The sequence below is a fragment of the Diabrotica undecimpunctata genome, chromosome 3 (assembly GCF_040954645.1).
Source record: "Diabrotica undecimpunctata isolate CICGRU chromosome 3, icDiaUnde3, whole genome shotgun sequence".
Lineage (NCBI taxonomy): Eukaryota > Metazoa > Arthropoda > Insecta > Coleoptera > Chrysomelidae > Diabrotica > Diabrotica undecimpunctata.
Window position 1 is genome coordinate 85595151 of NC_092805.1, and position 22834 is coordinate 85617984.

Here is a 22834-nt window from a genome sequence, read left to right on the forward strand (position 1 = left end):
TCCTAAATTATTTTAATTTTTTGTTGAACTTTGAAATATTTTAAACAAACCAATATTTTCTTGATTTTACATATCATAACAATATATATATATATATATATATATATATATATATATATATATATATATATATATATAAAAGAAAGTCGTGTTAGTTACACCACTTATAACTCAAGAACGGCAGAACAGATTTGGCTGAAAATTGGTAGGGAGGTAGCTTAGAGCCAGGAGATGGACATAGGATACTTTTTATCCTGTTCGACAGCGTTCCCGTGTGACTTGACATGAAACGTCAGTCACTATAAAACGTGGTATAACAAAAAAGAATCAGACTTGGAATAACAAAACGCAAATGACAGCTATGTAATTGACGTAAAATGACAGCTATGTAATGACGTATGGATGACAATTTGATATTTGTAAGAAATCAATATTAAAACTATTTCTATTAAATAAATAATTAACAAGTGGATTGAAGTGAAGTGAAGTTTAATTAATAATGCCGCGACTAAGACGATCGAATCTTTCCCGACAAAGCCGTAATTGAAGTGAAGTGAAGTTTAATTAATAATGCCGCGACCAAGACGATCGAATCTTTCCCGACAAAGCCGTAATGCAAGAAGAATACAAAATACTGCAAATGAAAGGACTGAAGAAGAACAAGAAATTGCACGTGAACAGCGCCGCGATAGTATGGCTCGACTTCGTGCTTCTCAATCACGAGAGCAAAGTGAAGCAGCCCGTGAAATAGCTCGGTTGGCAATGCAGAATCGTCGAGCGAACAACAGAAGGCAACAAATAGATAATTTGCGACGTAGAACAAGATATTTAGCTGATTTGAATCGAGCAGCGTTTCGATACGATTGCAGCAATGATTACAGCTTGCATCCTAGCGTTTGCATTGGGCAAATGGACGTTGTTTGCGAGTATTGTGGTGCATTAAAGTTTTCCGGAGAAACGCCTGGATTATGCTGCCTTAATGGTAAAGTGAAATTGCCAGTGTTGACTCCGCCACATGAGCCATTGTATTCATTGCTTTGTGGCGAAACACAAGAATCACGCCACTTTCTTGCAAATACTCGAAAATACAATAGTTGACATTATCGAAGAAGGAGGATTTAATCCGACATTTAAGGTATTTATTTTTGTACTTACATAGAATGTAGTTAAAGAATAACTTACTTTATCTATTGGTATGTATTATATTTGCTAATACTGAACTCTACTCTCCCACAGAAAAAGTGTTTATAACCCAGTTAATACTGTCTGGTTTTTATTTTGTAGATACAAGGACATATTCACCATCGAATTGGATCATTACTACCTTTCGAAGATACACAGAATAAATTTTTACAAATATATTTCATGGGCAACATGGAAGAACAACTTGATCGACGCCTAGGGATCAATGCAGGAATGAAGCGAGCAATTATTCAAGACTTGCAGTGTCTGCTTCATGAACATCATGCGTTGGTCAGGTTGTTTAAGAGTGCTTTAGAGCGCATGCCAAATGATGACTATAAAGTTGTCATCAAAGCAGATAAACGACCATCTGGAACACACGAACGCACATTTAATGCTCCAACAGTAGACGAAGTTGCCATCCTGATTGTTGGTGAACAATTGGAAAAACGCGATATTGTGCTTACACGTCGCGATACTGGGCAACTGCAACAAATATCTGAAACTCATCGATCATATGACGCATTGCAATACCCACTGATGTTTTGGCAAGGAGAAGATGGATATTATTTTAATATTAAAATGATAAATCCATTGAATGGTAAAGTATCAGTATCTTAATAATGGTTAATGTCTGTATTATTTGTCTTTGAAATGGTTAATTATCAAATTTTTAATTTCAGGTGAAGAAACTACAAAGAAAGTTAGCTCAATGAATTATTATGCATATCGTTTGATGATTCGTCAAAATGCTGACAACTATTTGCTGCGGTTTTGTCGATTGTTTCAGCAGTATTGTGTTGACATGTATGTAAAAATAGAAACGGAACGTTTAACATTTATTAGGTTGAACCAAGCCAAACTGCGTTCTGAGGAGTACATCCATTTACGTGATGCAGTTAGTACTGAAGGAAATGCAGCTAATATTGGTCGATTAACTATTCTGCCGGCGACGTACATTGGTAGCCCACGTCATATGCATGAATATGCACAAGATGCAATGACATATGTTCGTCATTACGGCCGGCCAGATCTCTTTATTACTTTTACCTGTAATCTAAAATGGATAGAAATTACTCAATTGCTGCTTCCCGGACAAACATCAAATGATAGACACATCACAGCACGTATATTCAGGCAAAAAATTCGGTCCCTGATGAACTTTATTGGTAAACAACGCGTCTTTGGAGATACTCGATGCTGGATGTATTCAATCGAATGGCAAAAGCGAGGCCTGCCGCACGCACACATTCTTATTTGGTTAGTGGAAAGAATTCAGCCTGACCAAATAGATGATATCATATGTGCCGAGATTCCTGATCATGAAGTCGATCCAGACCTACATGATGTTGTTACTACTAATATGATTCATGGACCGTGTGGTGCCATCAATCCCCAATCACCATACATGGTCGATGGACCGTGCTCTAAACGATATCCACGGAAATTAACGGCGGAGACTGTCACTGGCAACGATGGGTATCCGCTGTATCGGCGTCGATCACCAGATGACAACGGTCGAACTGTCACAACGAAAGTGAAAAGAATGGATTTCGTTGTCGACAATAGTTGGATTGTTCCATATTCGCCACTTATTTCTAAAACGTTTAAGACACATTGCAACGTTGAATACTGCAATTCAGTTAAGTCCATAAAATATATTTGCAAATATGTCACGAAAGGCAGTGATATGGCGGTTTTTGGATTGCAATCCTCAAATACCAACGATGAAATTTCACGCTATCAAGTTGGTCGTTATGTGAACTGTAATGAAGCGATTTGGCGTATATTCGCATTTCCAATTCACGAACGTCATCCTACTGTTATACATTTGGCGGTGCATCTTAAGAATGGTCAACGAGTATATTTCACGGCTTCTAATGCTACGCAACGTGCTGAAACACCTCCAGCAACTACATTGACCAGTTTTTTTGCAATCTGCCAAAGCGATCAGTTTGCACGAACTTTGCTTTACTCGGAGATGCCACGTTATTATACTTGGAATGCTTCATTCAAGAATTTTCAAAGACGGAAGCAAGGTGATGCGGTTCCTGGGTATCCAGATGTGCGTTCTACTGATGCTCTTGGTCGTATGTATACAGTTCATCCAAAGAATGATGAATGTTTCTATTTGCGGTTGTTGCTGGTAAATGTGCGTGGGCCAACTTCATTTGAGACACTACAAACTGTTAATGGTGTAATATTCCCAACATATCGTGCTGCATGTGAAGAATTGAACTTATTAGAAAACGATACCCATTGGGATACGACAATCGCTGAAGCCATTATCTCTGCATCTCCAAGTCAGATACGCACATTATTCGCTATCATAATTTCGACATGTTTTCCATCAAACCCATGTAACCTGTGGCACAAATACAAGGATAGTATGTCAGAAGATATTTTACATCAAAGTCGTGTCAGTTCCAGAAATCACGATATTGAGATGAATGAGGAGATACATAATCGTGCTTTACTCTTGATCGAAGATATGTTACCTCATGTGCGGTAATTTATTAATCAGGTTAGGAATGCCAGCGCCAAATCGTGAAATGAATGACGCATTTAATCGAGAATTGGAACGGGAACGTGAATATGATCACCAGGAATTAGATTTAGTAGTTCAAAGGAATGTACCCCTGTTGAATTACCAACAAAAGGAAGTTTATGATACTTTAATGAAGGCAATCGCTGATGAAAATGGTGGTTTATATTTCCTAGATGCCCCTGGTGGAACTGGCAAGACATTCCTTATGTCATTAGTTTTAGCAACTGTTCGGGCGAGATCCAACATAGCGGTTGCAGTTGCTACTTCTGGAATAGCAGCCACATTGTTAGAAGGATGCCGTACGGCTCATTCAGCATTCAAATTACCGTTAAATCTTCAAACTATTGAAGAACCAACGTGTAATATTGCAAAATACTCAGCAATGGCCAAGGTTTTAGCGGCATCGAAAATCATCATCAGGGACGAATGCACAATGGCGCATAAACGTGCATTAGAAGCACTTAACCGAACATTAAAAGATTTACGCAATGACTCGAGATGTTTTGGAGGAGCAATGATTTTACTGTCTGGCGATTTCCTCCAAATACTGCCAGTAATTCCAAGATCTACGGCTGCCGATGAAATAAACGCTTGCCTCAAATCGTCAAATCTATGGCGCTATGTGAAGAAACTGCAGCTGACAACAAACATAAGAGTTACATTGCTTAATGATACATCTGCTGAAGATTTCTCGGAGCAATTGCTGACTATCGGTAATGATCAAGTACCTGTCGATGAATCGAGCGGATTAATATCATTTCCAAATAATTTCTGTAATTTTGTCTCATCAAAAGACGAAATTATCAACAATGTATTTCCAAATATTATTTCTAACTACAAAAATAATGAATGGTTGAGTGAGCGAGCAATTTTAGCGGCTAAGAATAAAGATGTAGATGACCTGAACTACATAATTCAAAATAAGATCATTGGAACAATGCATTCATTCAAATCTATTGACTGCGTCACAAATGAAGATGAAGCCACCAACTATCCAATTGAATTTTTAAACTCTTTGGACGTGCCTGGCTTACCACCGCACAATTTACGCCTAAAGGTTGGCTCCGTAGTAATCATGCTTCGAAACATAAACCAACCAAAACTGTGCAACGGTACGCGTTTGGTGGTTAGTAAATTGATGAACAATGTAATTTACGCTACGATAATGATAGGAAAATTCAAAGGTTACGAAGTTCTCATTCCGAGGATCCCGATGATCCCAACCGATATGCCGTTTGAATTTAAAAGACTTCAATTTCCGATACGTCTTGCATTTGCCATGACCATCAACAAATCACAAGGCCAATCCTTAAAAGTTTGTGGTTTAAATCTAGAACATTCATGTTTTTCCCATGGTGAATTATACGTGGCATGTTCACGGGTCGGAAGACCATCTGCGTTGTTTGTTTTTGCTCCTGATAATAAAACAAAAAATGTCGTGTATCACAAGGTACTTAAGTGAAGAGCAACCTATGTACTAAAATACAGAAATAATAATGAATGATTAATGTAGTTATTTAATTTTTTTTTGTATTTTTTCCAAAAAAAAACACAATCTGCTTATTTATTGCCATTAAGGCGGAAGAAAGTTCGCCGGGTCAGCTAATATATATATATTATATATATATATATATATATATATATATATATATATATATATATATATATATATATATATATATATATATATATATATATTATTAGAAAACACTCATTGCTCATTAAAACATCATTCACAAATAAAACATCATAACAATATATATATATATATATATATATATATATATATATATATATATATATATATATATATATATATATATATATTATTTATATTATATACACATTAAACCTAGAACTAAAAATTTGGTTTGAACCGCGTCAATTATTATTGCGCCTAGCTTTCGACATGTTTTTCGACTTTGAAATTTCACTTTTTTTTACTAGTTTTTCATGCCAAATCGGTAAAAAGGGGTAAAAAGGGAAATAATACAATTTACTGAAAGAACCTTCTGTTTTAATTTATATTCGATCGACACCTCTAATCTAATACCAAATACTTGTTAAAAATCACTTAATATTAATATTTAATTTTAGAGGGTGCATGGTGGTACTCCAAATCTTGCCATACAAGCAACTTAAATGGAAAACACATCACCGTAAATCTTCCTGCGACTTATAACTATCATGGTCTAAACTGGAATGGTTTTAGGACATCCATATATCTTAGCAGGATCTAAAATGATGATTCGAGCAGTTGAAGCATAAGAATAGTACTCAACAAGTTAACTAATGTTGAAGGAAACGTATAGATATAATGCATCCATAATGTATTGTAATATCACTAATAAATACTAGTCCACGATATTCTGGTTTTTTTTTGTCCTCCAACTTCTTCCTTCTTTGTGTTGAATCGTTTAATCCAGTCATAATGAGAAAAAAATGTAATTGACAGCAAACAGAAGCTTTTTAATATTTTTTTCGTAGTCATTCATTAGTTTTGTTAATACATTATAATATTATATATATATATATATATATATATATATATATATATATATATATATATATATATATATATATATATATATAAACTAGATTTTGTTGTGCCATTAAATAATAATAATTATTATTTAAGAATAATTACCAACCCGCACCGAGGCAGCGTGATCTAAACCGCTACCCAAATAAAACAACAACGTTATGTATAGTGACATATAATTGTCGCTCTTTATCAAATCAATCCAAACTTGTAGAACTGGAAAAAGAGAAAATATAAAATGGGACGTTATAGGAATCAGCGAAGTAAGACGGAAAAATGAAGAGCTATTAGAATTAGCATCAAGAAACCCTTTCTACTACCGAGGCACATCAACAGGTAGAACTGGCGGTATTGGATTCTTAATCAACAAGAAATGAAATTAAATATTAATAGAATTAACTAGTATCTCAGCTAGAGTAGCTATCTTAACCTTACAACTATTAAATAGATACAATATACAAATTATACAAATGTACGCCCCAACGATTACTTACACTGACGAAGAAATAGAGGAACTCTACAGGAACATAAATGAAGCATTAAATAACAATAAAAGTCATTTCAAGTATTTAATTGGTGACTTTAATGCCAAGTGGGAAAGAGAAACGACAACGATCAAGTCGTGGGAAAGTATGGAGTCGGTGATAGAAATGGGAGGGGAGAAAGACTGGTTCAGTTTGCATACTACCAAAACATGCCAATTGCAAATACATTCTTTAAGAAAAAATTGAACCGAAAATGGACTTGAGTCCACTCTCCTGTATACTATTCAATCTAGCTCTGGAAAAAGTAATACGTACGTCACAAATCACAACTACCGGTTCAATATATAACAAATCTGTGCAAATCTTAGCATATGCTGATGATATCAATATTGTTGGGAGAACGGAAAACGCAGCACGAGAGGCGTACGTAGCATTAAAGGAAGCGGCTACAAAAATGGGTTTAATAATAAACACCAACAAAACAAAATACATGAAAATAGGTACGCAACCACAAACACTACGGCCACTTGTTATAGAAAATGACGTCATCGAAGCAGTTAACGAATTTGTATACCTGGGAACGCTCGTCAATACTGAAAATGACACTACCGCAGAGATAAACCGCAGAATTTGCACGGCTAATAGATGCTATTTTGGGCTTAATCTCCTTTTTAAATCTACAGTTATATCAAGAAATACAAAAGTAAAACTCTACAAAACAATAATACGCCCAGTCCTAACATATGGTTCAGAAACCTGGACTTTAACAAAAAGCAATGAAAACATGTTAGGATGTTTCGAAAGAAAAATACTAAGGCGCATCTATGGAGCGGTAAATGAAAATGGTGTCTGGAGAAGACGATACAACTTCGAACTCTATAGGATATACCAGGAACCAGATATCGTAAAACACATAAAGATTGGACGTCTGAGGTGGGTAGGCCATGTAATGCGGATGGAGCAAACCGACCCAGCTAGAAAAACGCTCCTTGATAGACCTATTGGTCAAAGAAGAAGAGGAAGACCCAGAACAAGATTCCTAGATAACATAGACCAAGATATGAGAAATATGGAAATACGTGCTTGGCGGAGGAAGGCGATGGATAGGGACGACTGGAGAAAAATTCTTGGGGAGGCTAGGACCCACACAGGGTTGTAAAGCCAAAATGATGATGATGATGGACTTGAGTAGTACCAAATGGAACCACTAAGAACGAAATTGACTTCATTCTAACCAACAAGATTGCTACAATAAAAGATGTCCGTGTAATGAATAAATTTCAAACAGGCAGCGACCATAGACTAATCAGAGCAAAAATTGTTCTAGATCTGAAACTAGAAAGAATAAAATTAATCACAAAACCAAGAGTAACCGGTATAGATATTAACAATCTAAAAGGAAACTCAGATCACTACCAAAGGACAACTGATGAAATAATACATAACCAAATCGACAGCTCTTCATTAATGGAAATCATTCTTGATGGTGCCAAAGAAATCGGAGGCCCGCAACAACAAAATGAAAATAGTAAACTGTCTGATAAAGCTAAAATAATGCTAAAACAAAGAAGGGAAATGAAAATACGTAGCAACATACATAGAATATAATACACAGAACTTTGTAAGACAATAAGGAAAAGTATTAAGGAAGGCATAAGAAAATGCAATAAAAGACTGGTAGACAATGCAATCGAAAACAGGAAAAACTATACGAAAACAAGAAAAGCATTAATCATTGGAAAGAAGCAAATCGTTGCTCTAACAAACGAAAACACCAGAATTGTAGACTGAAATGAAATAATACAACTCGTAACTAAATTTTACAGCGAACTTGACAAAACCCTTGACACACTTGAAGAAATAATCAGTAAGTAACCAAGAAGATGTACCAGAAGTCCTTCCGGAAAGAGTAGAATCGATAATTTCAAAAATGAAAAGCGATAAAGCAGCTGGAATAGATGCTATAACAGTGGAACTGCTTAAATACGCTAGCAATAAAACCTGGAAAATCTTAGCAGGCATTTTTACGAACTGCCTAAGATCAAGATGCATACCAGACCACTGGAATACAGCAAACATAATTCTCATTCATAAGAAACGTAGCAAAGAGGATATCAAAAACTATAGACCTATAAGTCTACTACCAATAGTATAAAAGATATTCACAAAGATCATCAACAACAGATTAACAAACGCAGTAGATGTTGCAAAGCTAAAGAACAAGCTGGCCTCAGATGTGGATTCAGTACCATAGACCATATTCATACACTTCGAGAACATGATGAGTAGAGCTAAAGAATATGAAATACCGCTAGCATCAACCTTCATAGATTTCGAGAAGGCTTTCGATTCTATATATACTGTTACGTAAAAATATGAGTCATAGTTTTAACCTGTAAACATGTTTTTATTCATGCTTATGTTTTAGATTTTACGAGAGGCTTCTATTTACCTGAACGACCTTCCAGAAAAAGGTCGAACCGATGCGGGAAATCCAGTTTGCCTTTACCGTTTCGCCGTCTACTCAAGAATGTTTTGGACTTTTCGAGATAACGGCGATTTATGTATAAAAATAAAACATTTTTATATGGAGGAACAGTTAAGTCTAAAGACTCGCGGTCGCAAATTTAATTGTACCGTTCGGATACATAAATTATGTAATTATTAATCAAATAAATTGTTGATATAAATTATCGTGCTTTTCAATAAATTAAAATAAGGACCTTTTGATAAAGACATTATAAATTAAATAGACATAAATAAATATCATTTCAATGGTGTCGGAAGTGAAATAAAAGTAAATTAGACTTATAGTAATCATAACAAGTATTGTTCCGAAGTGAATATAAAATAAATTGTGAAAATGGCTACGATTTATGAGCTGACAGTGACTAATTTAAGAAGACATCTTGAAGACAGAGAATTAGCTTCTACCGGAAAAAAGGCTGAGTTAGTTCAACGACTAAAGAACGCTTTGCTAGAAAAAGGACTAGATCCAGAGACTTATATATTTGAAGATGCTGTCCTCTCGTCGATTTCGAAAGATTTCTGACGATATTTCGAAAGTTTTTTCTGATGTAGCCAAAGTTTCTGGTGACATCGCGTCATTAGAAAACAAAGTTTCTAACGAGATTTCGTCCCTGGAAAGCAAAGTTTCTGCTAACATCTCTTCGGAAATCTCTAAAGTCACTTCTGAGATGTCTGCCCTCGACGATAGAATATCTTCGTTAAAAAACCAAGTTGCTGCCGATATGTCGGCTTTCGAAGAAAAGATGAAAGAGATGGAAAAGAAGCTGGAGGAAACAGGGACAGCAGAGAGAGGAAACAATCCAATTACAGCAGAGACAAAAGAAGACGAAACAAAATGTAAGTTGGAGATACGGCCGAAATTTGAAGGAAGTGGAGGTTCTATTCATGTTAAAGTCCCAACTTTCGACGGAAAATCATCATGGAACAACTACATGAAACAGTTTGAATCAGCTGCAAGAGCAAATGGATGGTCTGAAAAAGAAAAGGCTGTAAACCTGACTATCGCTCTTCGAGGAGATGCCTTAGATGTGCTGCAGACCATAGCCGTAGAGGAGACCGATGATTTCGAACAACTCAAGAAGAGGCTAAATATGCGATATGGCCACGAACATTTGCAGCATGTATATCAGTCACAGCTTAAAAATCGTAGACAGAAGAAAGATGAGGCTCTTCAAGAATACGAGGTAGATATTGCCAGATTAGTACGATACGCTTATCCAACAGCTCCCGAAGACATGATGGAAAAATTGGCCGTTCAAACGTTTATTGATGGTCTTCGTGATCATGAAATGCAGAGAACACTGCGATTAGCTCGTCACAAGACGCTGGTTGATGTCTTATCCGCCGCCCTCGAATACGAGTCAGCTACGCAGGCCTCTGGCGGGTACAGTAAAGTTAGAACTGTAAAAGAGGAAGGAGATGAAGATAAACTTGACCAGCTCGTTAATATGATGAAAAGCATGACATATAAGAAAACGAAGACCATCAGATGCTGGAATTGTGGCGAAATAGGACACGTACGAAGCTCCTGTAAGCACCCTAGGTACGACGCAAATCAAGAAACTCACCATCAGGAAAACTAGAACGGGTCAGCCTTAGGGGGGCAGCTTCGACCCAGAACTTTTCCAAAGACCCTCTCATACTAATAGCTTCTTTGAAATGTCGTGAAGATAGTGTATATGTAGATGGAGACATAAATGGTAAAAAGCATACGTTGTTGGTGGATACCGGAGCGACCAGAACCATTATACGCCCGACAGTTATAAACAGCCGAAAGAAACTGTTACCAACGAGGTTGCGACTTCGGACCGCTACAGGTGAAAATGCTAACATTCATGGAGAAATCCAGGTACAATTGGGAATTGGAGCAGAAAAGTTCGTCCATACTGTTATAGTTGCTGACATCGAAGAGGATGTTATATTAGGAATGGACGTAATGAATATGCATGGATTCCAATTGGATTTTAAGAATAAGGTAATCAAAGTTGGCAACGAGGAGGTATTTCTCCATCCACATAATGACAACACTGTGCAAGCAGCCATTACAGAAGATACAGTCGTGCCTGCGAGAAGCGAAACGATCATAGTAGCGCGGCTACAGGGATTTGTGGACGAAGGGAGACCTGTTATGATGGAGCCTTGGAACCACGACGATGAGGTTGGCCGTGGAATCATAATTGGAAAGGAATTGGTGACTTCGGCTAAGGAAATTCCTGTGAGACTTATCAATGTCAACGACTACCCAGTGACCATAAAGAAAGAGACAAAAGTAGGAACTTGTGTACCTGTGACATCCATAATCCGTCAAGCGACAACATCTGATAATTCCAACGACAAATTCGACCAAATGGTTGCAGTTGCAGGACAGTCTCTAAATCAGACGGAGAAAAGGAAATTAAGGGAATTTCTTCGGCAGTATCGTGATATTTTCGTACCGAAAGGAGGAAAGACGGGAAGAACTACCGTTGTTAAGCATAAAATTGATACTGGTAATGCTAAGCCAATTCGTCAAACAGCTCGACGATTACCACAGGCGAAAAGAGAGGAAGCTGAAACGATTGTTCAGGAAATGAAGAAAGACGGGGTGATAGAACCTTCTACAAGCCCATGGGTCTCTCCGGTGGTCCTGGTTAAGAAGAAAGACGGAACGACGAGGTTCTGTGTAGATTACCGTTTGCTGAACAACGTTACCAAGAAAGATAGTTATCCTCTGCCTCGGATCGATGACACATTGGACACATTGGCTGGAAGTAAACTATTTTCTACTTTGGATTTGAAGTCTGGATACTGGCAGGTAGAAATGGACCCAGTAGATAAAGAAAAGACAGCCTTCACCACAGGATCTGGATTGTGGCAATTCAACGTTATGCCATTTGGACTCTGTAATGCTCCAGCGACATTTGAGAGGCTTATGGAAAATGTGTTGAGAGGGTTATCTTGGAAAACATGCCTGGTTTATTTAGATGACATAATCGTGTTGGGAGAGACATTCGAAGAACATTTGAAGAATTTAGAAAACGTTTTTAATCGACTTAAAGCTGCCCAATTGATGCTAAACCCCAAGAAGTGCCAGCTATTTTAGGGTAAAGTCAATTATCTGGGTCATATAGCCAGTAAAGAAGGAGTGGCCGTGGATAAGGGAAAAATCGATTCCATTAAGGAATGGCCAAAACCAACTGACAAACATCAAGTGAGAAGTTTTCTTGGACTATGTACTTACTACCGGAGGTTTATTAAGAAGTTTGCAGATATCGCTAAGCCATTAACGCGACTTACAGAGGAAGCAAGAGAATACCGCTGGGATACAGACTGCCAAAATGCCTTTGAGACCTTAAAAAAACATCTAATAACAGCACCAATTTTAGGGTATCCACTGCCAGAAGGAGAGTTCATCTTAGATACGGATGCAAGTAATGTGGGAATTGGAGGAGTGCTGTCTCAGATTCAAGGAGGACAGGAACGAGTCCTCGGATATTTTAGTAAAGTTCTTTCAAAACCTGAGCGGAATTATTGCGTCACGAGAAGAGAACTTCTAGCAGTAGTTAAATCAGTAGAGCACTTCTATCAATACCTCTATGGCAGAAAGTTTCTAATCCGAACCGACCATGCCGCCCTTAAGTGGTTGATGCAGTTTAAGAATCCAGAGGGTCAGATAGCCAGGTGGATCGAACGACTCCAAGAATACGATTTTAAGATTGAGCACCGGGCCGGAGTTAGCCACAGAAACGCTGATTCTCTTTCCAGAAGGCCATGCCCAGCAGAGTGTTCCCACTGCAACAAAACGGAATCCAAGGAAGCAGCAGTGCTAAGAACGACGATTGTCAACGACGACTGGACGCCTACTAAGATCAGGGAAGAACAAGAGAGAGATCCAGTTATACAGAAAATCCGAAAATGGAAAGAGGAAAACCGTCGACCACCTTGGCAGGAAATATCAAACCTATGCTCAGTAGTTAAGACGTATTGGGCCCAGTGGGACTCATTTATCATCGAAGATGGCTTGCTCAAACGAGTCCTGGAAAATGATGACGGTTCAGAGAAGAGAAGACAGTTGGTGATCCCAAAGAGCAGAATAGCCGAAGTACTTCGTCAGTTACACGACAGTCCATCGGGAGGGCATTTTGGTGTAAGGAAAACCCTTCAGCGAATTCGGGAACGGTTTTATTGGATGAACAGTTCCGACGACGTAAAAGACTGGTGTAAGAAATGTACTATTTGTGCTACGAGTAACGGGCCTCACCGAAAAAGGAGAGCTCCTATGAGACAATATAATGTTGGAAGCCCGTTTGAAAGAATAGCTTTGGACATTGCAGGGCCATTTCCAGAAAGTGAAAATGGGGGCAAGTACATGTTGGTAGTAATGGATTACTTCACTAAGTGGGTCGAGATTTACGCACTTCCAGACCAGAAGGCCGCCACCGTTGCAGATAAGTTGATCCAAGAATATATCAGCCGATTTGGAGTGCCTTTGGAGATACATAGTGACCAAGGCAGGAACTTCGAAAGCGATCTATTCCAAGGAATATGTGATAGACTAGGCATGAAGAAAACAAGAACTACCGCGTATCATCCGCAATCGGATGGTATGGTAGAACGAATGAATAGGACAGTTGGCAAGTATTTGACAAAGATGGTGTCCGATCATCAGCGAGACTGGGACCAATACCTTCCGTTCTTCACAATGGCCTACAGATCTGCTGTTAACGAATCAACAGGCCAGACACCAGCTAAAGTCCTATTCGGACGCGAAATGCGACTACCTTGTGATCTTGAGTTTGGATGTCGACCTGGAGAAGATGTAGCAGGTGAAGATTATGTGATCGAATTACGAAGAAGAATGGACGATGTACATGAGTTGGTCCGTTCCCACCTTCAGATCGGTAGCGACCGAATGAAGAAACGGTACGATACACAAGCCGAAAAGGGTTGCTTTAAGAAGAACGACAAAGTATGGCTGTATAATCCCAAGAAGCGAAAAGGTTGTTCTCCCAAATTGCAGCAGTTTTGGGAAGGTCCATACCTCATCATGGAGAAGATCAACGATGTCATCTACCGAATAAGCAAGATTCCGAGGGGAAAGCCGATGATAGTACACCATAACCGGTTGGCATCTTTCGAAGGTGACCACGACGTAGATGGAGAAGTGGAAGTAAACCAAGTCCACGATGTGTCTGACCTCACGTTTGAGGAATTCATGGGTGCCTATGGAGGTACCGGTAAAGCGAGACATGGTGTTACCACTCGCTGGCCCTTACCATCCCGGCCAGTATCAAAGACGAACCAGGGTTGGCATCCGTCTTTCGAAGGAAGTTTGGTCTAGTTGCAGAACTTCAATACCAGGTGCCAGCTCCCGGTAAAACCTTGAAACTCCAAGATGTATCACGTTACCTTTTCTACCTGGTAACAAAAGACACTGCCCGTGACCAACCTACCTACCGAGATGTATGGGAAGCCTTACTTCAATTAAGAGAGCACGTACTAGAGTCCGACGTGCAAAAGTTAGCCATGCCAAAGTTGGAGTGCCGCCAATTAGATTGGAGGGTTATCCGAAATATGGTGGAGGAGATCTTTAAAGACACCGAAGTCCAGGTGTTAGTCTGTTGCAATCCGCATAGTTACTGGTGCGGAGAGAAAACCGTCCCTTGTCATTTTTATACAACTGGAAGTTGTAAAAGAGGGTCCAGTTGCCGATACCAGCATACCGTTCCAGTTCTAGTCCCGACAAGGTTCCAGGAGGAACCATCTTTTGAGAGGGGGGCAATGTTACGTAAAAATATGAGTCATAGTTTTAACCTGTAAACATGTTTTTATTCATGCTTATGTTTTAGATTTTACGAGAGGCTTCTATTTACCTGAACAAACTTCCAGAAAAAGGTCGAACCGATGCGGGAAATCCAGTTTGCCTTTACCGTTTCGCCGTCTACTCAAGAATGTTTTGGACTTTTCGAGATAACGGCGATTTATGTATAAAAATAAAACATTTTTATATGGAGGAACAGTTAAGTCTGAAGACTCGCGGTCGCGAATTTAATTGTACCGTTCGGATACCTAAATTATGTAATTATTAATCAAATAAATTGTTGATATAAATTATCGTGCTTTTCAATAAATTAAAATAAGGACCTTTTGATAAAGACATTATAAATTAAATAGACATAAATAAATATCATTTCAATACCAAGGCAGAAATAGAAGCTTTGACCAACCAAGGCACTGTCACACCGTACATTGAAACTTTAGCCAAAAATTTATACAGACAAGCAAAAGCTAAGGTAACAATTTATGAAAACACTCAAGAATTTCCCGCTATCAGAGGCGTCCGACAAGGAGACGCAATTTCACCAAAGCTCTTCACTGCAACTATAGAAAATATATTCAGCAAAATGAACTGGCAGAACAAAGGAATATCCATTGATGGAGAATACCTCAACCATCTAAGATTTGCAGACGACATCGTTCTGATTGCTAATAATCCTGCAGAACTACAAGTTGGCCTAAAAATGAACTTGACAAAAACAAAAACCATGTACAACGAGCTAGTGGATGTCCAAGATATAATAATAAACAACACTATACTTGAGACAGTAGACGAGTATGTATACTTGGGACAATTAATACATAAATCTGGCTCCTTACTTCCAGAAATCAACAGAAGAATGAAACTGGCTTGGACATCTTTTGGTAAAAAATGCAGTTATATTCAAATCGAAGATGTTAATCCACCTGAAGAAAAAAGTATTCAATCAGTGTATACTACCAATCATGACATACGGCTGCGAAACTTTGACACTAAAGAAAGAGATAATATCGAAACTCAAAGTCACTCAAAGATCAATGGAGCGATGCATGCTAGGTATAACAAAGAGAGATCGAAAAATAATAGAATGGATCAGACAACAAACTAAGTTATTGATGTAATCCATCGAATTAAATCTTTAAAATGGCAGTGGGCGGGACATTAAGCGACAAGAAGTGACAATAGGTGGTATACTAGAATTACACTGTGGTATCCAAGAGGCGTCAAGAGGCCAAGAAGACGTCCAAATGTAAGATGGGACCATGGCATAAGGAAACAAGCCGGTACAACTTGACACAAAAAAGCGAATTTTAGACAATCGTGGGCAGATATGAAGAACGAATATGTAAGGAAGGCTCCACCATAATCGTAATCGGTAGAATATGCTAAGAATGATGATGCTATAATATATCAAATATGTTTGTCTTTTTTTAAGCCCTTCCCTCTATTCGGATTGCAGAATATAGACCTCTTCTAATTCTCGCCATTTATCTCTGTTGTTTGTAAGACGTTTCAACATTGGTACTGCAGTTCTAATAATATCGTCGCTCCAGCGCATTTACGGTCTTCCTCGTGATCTTTTGATTTCATATGGCCGTTAACTCCCGATTTCTTTATTCCATCGGCCATCCTTAGCCTCTTAGTTTAGCTGCCTCTTTGACAGCATCTTTTACTTCTGTTCTATTGTTCTGTCTTCATTGGTTTTATGGTCTTTGAGTGAGATACCTAGCATCTGTCGTTCCATAGCTCTCTAAGTTTTTCTGATCTTCTCCATGTTTATTTTAGTGAATGTCCAGTTTTGAGCTCCATATGTAAGTACAGGTAGGATACAGGAATTAAATACTTTGGTTCGCAGTATTTGAGGTATGTTTTTATTTTAAATACGTATAAGAGCTTTGCGAATGCTGTCCATCCCATTTTTACACGTTTGCTTATTTCGTTAGTCTTGATTTTCTTTACTTACCTTTTCTATCTCTGTCCCTTGGATGTTTACCATAGGTTTGTCATCTTTATTTGACATTAGTTTAGTTTTGCTAAAATTCATTTTCAGTCCTTTTTTAGAGATTCTGTGTGTAGCTCCTCAATCGTCGTATTCAGTGCATTCCACGTATCGGCTATTAGTACTACATCATCTGCGTATCTAAGATGGTTCAAGTATCTTTTATTAATGGGGATTCCCTTATTTTCACAGTCTATTGACTTAAAGATATCTTCTAGGGCAGCTTTAAATAATTTTGAAGATATTGTGTTCCCTTGTCTTACGCCTCGGTTGATTTTTACTGGTCTTGCTTCGATTCCATTACCCAACGTTACTATTATTTCAGCTTGTTCGTAAATATTATGTATTAATATTCTGTACCTGGAGTCGATCCGGTTGTTGACTAATGCTTCTTCTATTGCCCACAGTTCTACGCTTTTTCATAATCTATAAAAGCCAGACAAAATGCGAAATTGTATTCGTTAGTCTTTTCTATTAGGATTTTCAAAGTATATAGATACAGGTGCTGTATCCTTTTCTAAATACGACTTGTTTTACTGGTTGATATCCATCAAATGTAATTCTTAACCTGTTTGTAATAATCTTTATAAAAGTTTTGTAAAGTTGTGAATTAAATGAAATTGGTCAATAAATTTTCACATCTGTGGTGTCTCCTTTTTTGTGTATTAGTGTTGTTTTAGCAATATTCCATTGTTCGGGTATGTTGCTTTCGAATAGACATTTATTAAATAGTATTTTTAGATATGCGATGGCTTCTTCTTCGCCTTCCTTCAGCATTTCTGCTAGGATTCCATCGCTTCCTGGAGCTTTATTTCCTTTTATTTCTTTTACTGTTCTTTCTATTTTTTTGTGGCTTATTTCGGGCATCACTTCTGAGTTGACATTTGCTATCTGCCTTTTTTGCCATCTGCCAAGTTCTGCTTTGGGGAGTTAGGGGGATCGTTTCTGTAACGATACAGATAGGCATAGAACTTTTTAATTGAGTTTGCTATAGCATATTTACATTTTTTTTGGTTGTTCTTGTTCATCTTTAATGGTTATTATGTTTTTCCTTTCTAGTTTCGGTTTGGTGCATTTGAGACTTCGGTTTTTCTCTAAGACTTGTTCTATACGGTATTATTAATGTTTTTTAATGTTCTCTTTTTTCTGTTTTCTTATTACTCAATTAAGTTCCTTAAATTCTGCAGTGTCTCTTTTGTTTTGTTTTAGAAGATCTTTCTTTGTTTCAGCATGTTTTGTGATTCTACACTTATTTTGGATTTTCGTTTTCTGTTAGCGGTTGCCACTTCTGAGCTTTTTTTAAATACTTCTTTTGTTATGACTCCATTGATTTCATTTAAGTCATAACAAAAGAACTATTAAATGTAAGCTTGGGAGTGACAACCGCTAACAGAGAACGAAAATCCAAAATAATGAAGTCTTTTAGTTTCTATTAAATGTTAGGTTAAACACTTTTTAACAAAATCAATAGTTGAATATTAATCAGTTAACTCGGTTTAAATTGAGAAAATATGTAATTTTGCATTAGTATACGAAATCAAACATGGTAAAATGGGGACAAACACGCTTTTCTATTTATCTGTTTTGAAAATTTACAATCATTTTTTGCATATTTTTAAAGAAACGGTAATTTTAGAGGCTCGAGGTGCAGCTCGAGTTTTATTGTTACATAATTGGCTCCCAACTATTATGAAGGTGGTTTCGCGTGTTATCTGCAAAAAAAAATCCCTCATATAAAATGTTTATCCCTAGAATAAATTTGTATCCATTAGAAACATAGTTCCCATTCATCGTCGTAAGCACCAATGATCGTATGTTTAAAGTCAAATAAATGATAGAAATATAACAACATTGGAAATCATAAGATTTTCTAATTGGAGAAACTAAATTCAAATATAACAATAATATTTAAACTTGGTCACGTGTGTATTTATGTTAATATATATACTTATTTTACATAAATTATGTTTATGTACAGAATGACAAAAAAGTAAAATGCATTGAACGTTTATAGGTGTAAATAAAAGGAACAAAATATTAGAATCACCAATAATCGTGTTTTATTTATCAAAATTTATAGAAAAATGAGACAATTTAAGTTTTGGTGTCGAAAATATAAGAATACTGAATGAAATATTATAAATAGGACAATCATGAGATAGAACACTGGCTATTACAATAGAAAGGAGAAGGAAAAGGTTGATATTATCAAGGACCTTAAGCAAAGACCAAGGAAATAACTAAAAAGGACAAATATTATAACAAATTTGTCTTAATATTTTTATTGTTATAAATATAGGTAAAATTATCTAAATATTTAATAGTTATGACATAGTTATTGATTCTTACACATTATTAGTCAATATGTTAAACATTAAGAGCGTTATCGATCCAGTCTGAATATTTAGCTGTATCAGTAAATACTACGTAATGCGAGGAATCACATACGAATTGATTTTGTAATGCCACGCTTATGGACACCATTCCCCTTATCTCCCAAACCGGGTTGTTTGGATCTGAACCTGTCTTTGGAAACACCATTCCGCCACCAGAGTCACCATTGCATACTGAGGTACCTAGAGGATAAATACATTAATTGATATCGTATTAGGAATTTCTTTTGTTAATAGTGTACACCATTTGTAATACTTTGGATGGAACTACATATATAACTATTAGCTTTGAAGATAGACAGCTTAAGGATGTTCATTCTTAGTTTCGTAGTTGAACGAACAATTGAAAACTTTTAGAAATAAATGGCCACAGGGAGCAAAACAAAAATCGGACCAATCAGAAAATTCATGGAACTTAATTAAAATTTCTAAATTATTCAGGCGAAATGAAAAAGAATAACATAATATATATATATATATATATATATATATATATATATATATATATATATATATATATATATATATATATATATATATATATATACCCGGTATTTAGGCGGCACACGCCCTTCCGGTAGGGATCTATGGAGGAGTATCACCAAGCCCCAAGCCCTTATCTCTTGCCGTACTGCTCCACCATAGGCCGATCAGATACCAGCATATTCTAGACTTAGCCGCAGATTCATTTAGAATTTTAAACTGCTGCGTTAGCATTTTTGTTTTCTGTACACCGAGCTGGGGATTGAACTGACATCTCTCGCAGTAAAGCGAAGGAGAAGCCAGCCGCCCAGCCCGCTTGGCTATCCGATCGACTACATATATATATATATATATATATATATATATATATATATATATATATATATATATATATATATATATATATATATATATATATATATATATACATTAGGATAAATATTGCCATGAAGAAGAAGAAGTATCTGTTATTCGAGCTACATCTGTTAAGCGTATTGATAAAACTGATATGTTTTGTTTTAAATCTTGTGTGATATTATTCTTGTCTAATTTGTAATTATCTATCCTAAATGTTCATTGTAACATGGTTATTAATAAACTTCTCCCGTAAGTTGGGAGTAGACTACATTGTCCTATAATGTACACATTTCTAATTTAGAATATCGTTGAAATAGGGGCGAGCGATCTCATTCCCGGATTTAGTGAAGAGAGTTCCGATTGAAGAAGTGTTATAGCAACTACTACATCTGTATAAATAAATAAATATTGTTAAAAGATTAATAATGAGAAAACATTTATGTCTGAAAAATCCACATAACTGGTTCAATGCAACTAATAACTATAGTCTGGACGATTGTTAACTTTTAGAACAAAAATAGGACTAAGAAGTAGTTTTTTATCGTTAAATTATCAAATTTATTAAATTTATAGTTTAAGAATATAAAACAATCTGATATTTTGCATGTCAGTATTAATATTATCGAGTAAAAGTAATTATATGCCTAATTAGTAATATTATAAAACCAGATTAAGCTTAACATTAGGAAAATATTAATTTTAACTACCAAAAGCCAAAAAAAAAAGAGTAGAGCGAAAAGCTATCTACACTCTGATCTTTCCAGTCCCCTTGCAAATACTGGTATCAAAGCAATTTGATCAAAAAGTTAACGTAACTTGAGTAAACCACCCCCCGGTTTATTGCATAAGTTTCGTTTACGGTAGTCTTACCATTTTTAAAGCCTGCGCAGTAAGTATAGTTAGAGGTAAATCTGGAAAAGAACTGTGGAGACGAGTTTATGCAGGTTGTTTGCGATACCACAGGCATGTGAGCTTTCGTTAGTTGATCAGTGACCCTGCCGTTCTGATCAAATCCCCAACCGACGACAGTACCTAAAAATTAATAAATACATGCTCAATTAGGCATAAATAAAAAAGTTATTCATAATAATAATAGTCTCTTTTTATACCGCTATATATGTTCTGGCGATTACGGCAGAGTTGTCTATTATCTTTTGGTTCTACGGTATATAAGGAAGTTAACAGGGCCGGTGTTACGCTTCAACCTCCTATTATTACCCCTGGTTTTACCCAAGGTACTCATGTTAGATTACTGCAGATATTTAAAATATATATATATATATATATATATATATATATATATATATATATATATATATATATATATATACATATATATATATATATATATATATATATATATATATATATATATATATATATATATATATATATATATATATATATATATATATATATATATATAGATGTCCTCGACGGCGCTGGGAATATATCCCCGGTCTTCTGCGTGATAGACAGACACTCATATTTGTAATAAAAACATAAAAATGACAATAAAAAAATCAGGGTCTGACTGGCTCAAAAACAAGACGCCAATCTTAACTCTAATCGACCCCCTCTCCAAAGTTTTTTAAATAAATCAAAAATTTTGAAAATTCTAATGCATGTAAAGTAAATTAATAGTATTTGTGAATTTTTATAAGTTTAATTTTAATTTAAATTCATAAATTTTAATATTATCCAAGGCGAGTAGTTTCTCACCGTCCCTTATATTCCGTTATATTCTTTTTAGTCCCTGAATACTGCAATCAATTTTTTTAAAATGTGATTATTTTTCAACGGCTTGTACAAAAGAATTTGCTCGTTCAAAAAATTTGAAAAGATCATTGTGATTGGTGGTCAATAGAACTTTATTTCTGATCCTTTTAGATTTTTTAGTGAGCTCCGAGGCTCCATAAAAATACTTTCGAAAATGGAAGTATTTTAAGATTGTATGATTCTATATAATTCTACACTTTTCAAAAATCATGTTGATTAATGATTAGTAAAACTCCCTTTTGCATTGTTTGGGATTTTTTAATGCGCTCCATATAAAATACTTTCGAAAATGGGAGTATTTTAGTAATTATTTTACATTACCTGAAAATTGACTTGACTGACTTGATCTTGAGGAAAACTATTCAACGATCAGTCAATACTCGATCACAGACGGGGAACGAATAGGATGGTGGATGGCTTTAAATCAATACTCAGACTCGGGGTAGGAATTCTTACCAGATTAGTACTCTGGATTGAATTCAGTTCCCTGTCTCGATTTACAGATTGATTTTATATTTATGGCAGTGTTTCATGGTCTCCCTTCCATGATTCTCCGTGTCCACCTATTTTCATAATATCTGGCTATGTGACCTGCCTGGCGGCCCTGGCACCATTTAATTTTTGTAATTTCTTCCACGATATTCCTAATCTTTGTTTTACGCTGTCTTGTCTTTTCGTGATATTCCAAACATGTTTCGTCCTACTGCCATTTACGTTGTTTCTAGTTTTTTTCGCAGATT

General features: G+C 36.3%; 3 protein-coding genes across 4 annotated transcripts in view; 2 read left to right on the forward strand and 1 right to left on the reverse strand.

Annotated features, from left to right (window-relative positions):
• The first annotated feature begins 693 nt into the window (after positions 1 to 693).
• On the forward strand, positions 694 to 3694 carry LOC140435935 (uncharacterized). The gene is made up of 3 exons (XM_072524645.1): positions 694 to 987; positions 1285 to 1783; positions 1866 to 3694. Exons 1-3 carry the CDS (start codon positions 694 to 696, stop codon positions 3692 to 3694), a joined length of 2622 nt encoding a protein of 873 aa, XP_072380746.1.
• Positions 3695 to 3713: 19 nt separating this feature from the next.
• Positions 3714 to 5192, forward strand: LOC140435936 (ATP-dependent DNA helicase pif1-like). The gene has a single exon (XM_072524646.1). It carries the CDS (start codon positions 3714 to 3716, stop codon positions 5190 to 5192), a length of 1479 nt encoding a protein of 492 aa, XP_072380747.1.
• Positions 5193 to 19354: 14162 nt separating this feature from the next.
• Positions 19355 to 22834, reverse strand: part of LOC140436999 (chymotrypsin-like elastase family member 2A) — a 334702-nt gene continuing 331222 nt past the window's right edge. For both annotated transcript variants that reach the window (XM_072526211.1, XM_072526210.1), the window contains exons 6-7: positions 21186 to 21347; positions 19355 to 19658 (exon numbers count right to left, since the gene is read on the reverse strand). In XM_072526211.1, coding sequence (XP_072382312.1) covers positions 19450 to 19658; positions 21186 to 21347 — 371 coding nt within the window. In that variant the 3' untranslated portion in view covers positions 19355 to 19449. The remainder of the gene's footprint in view (positions 19659 to 21185; positions 21348 to 22834) is intronic.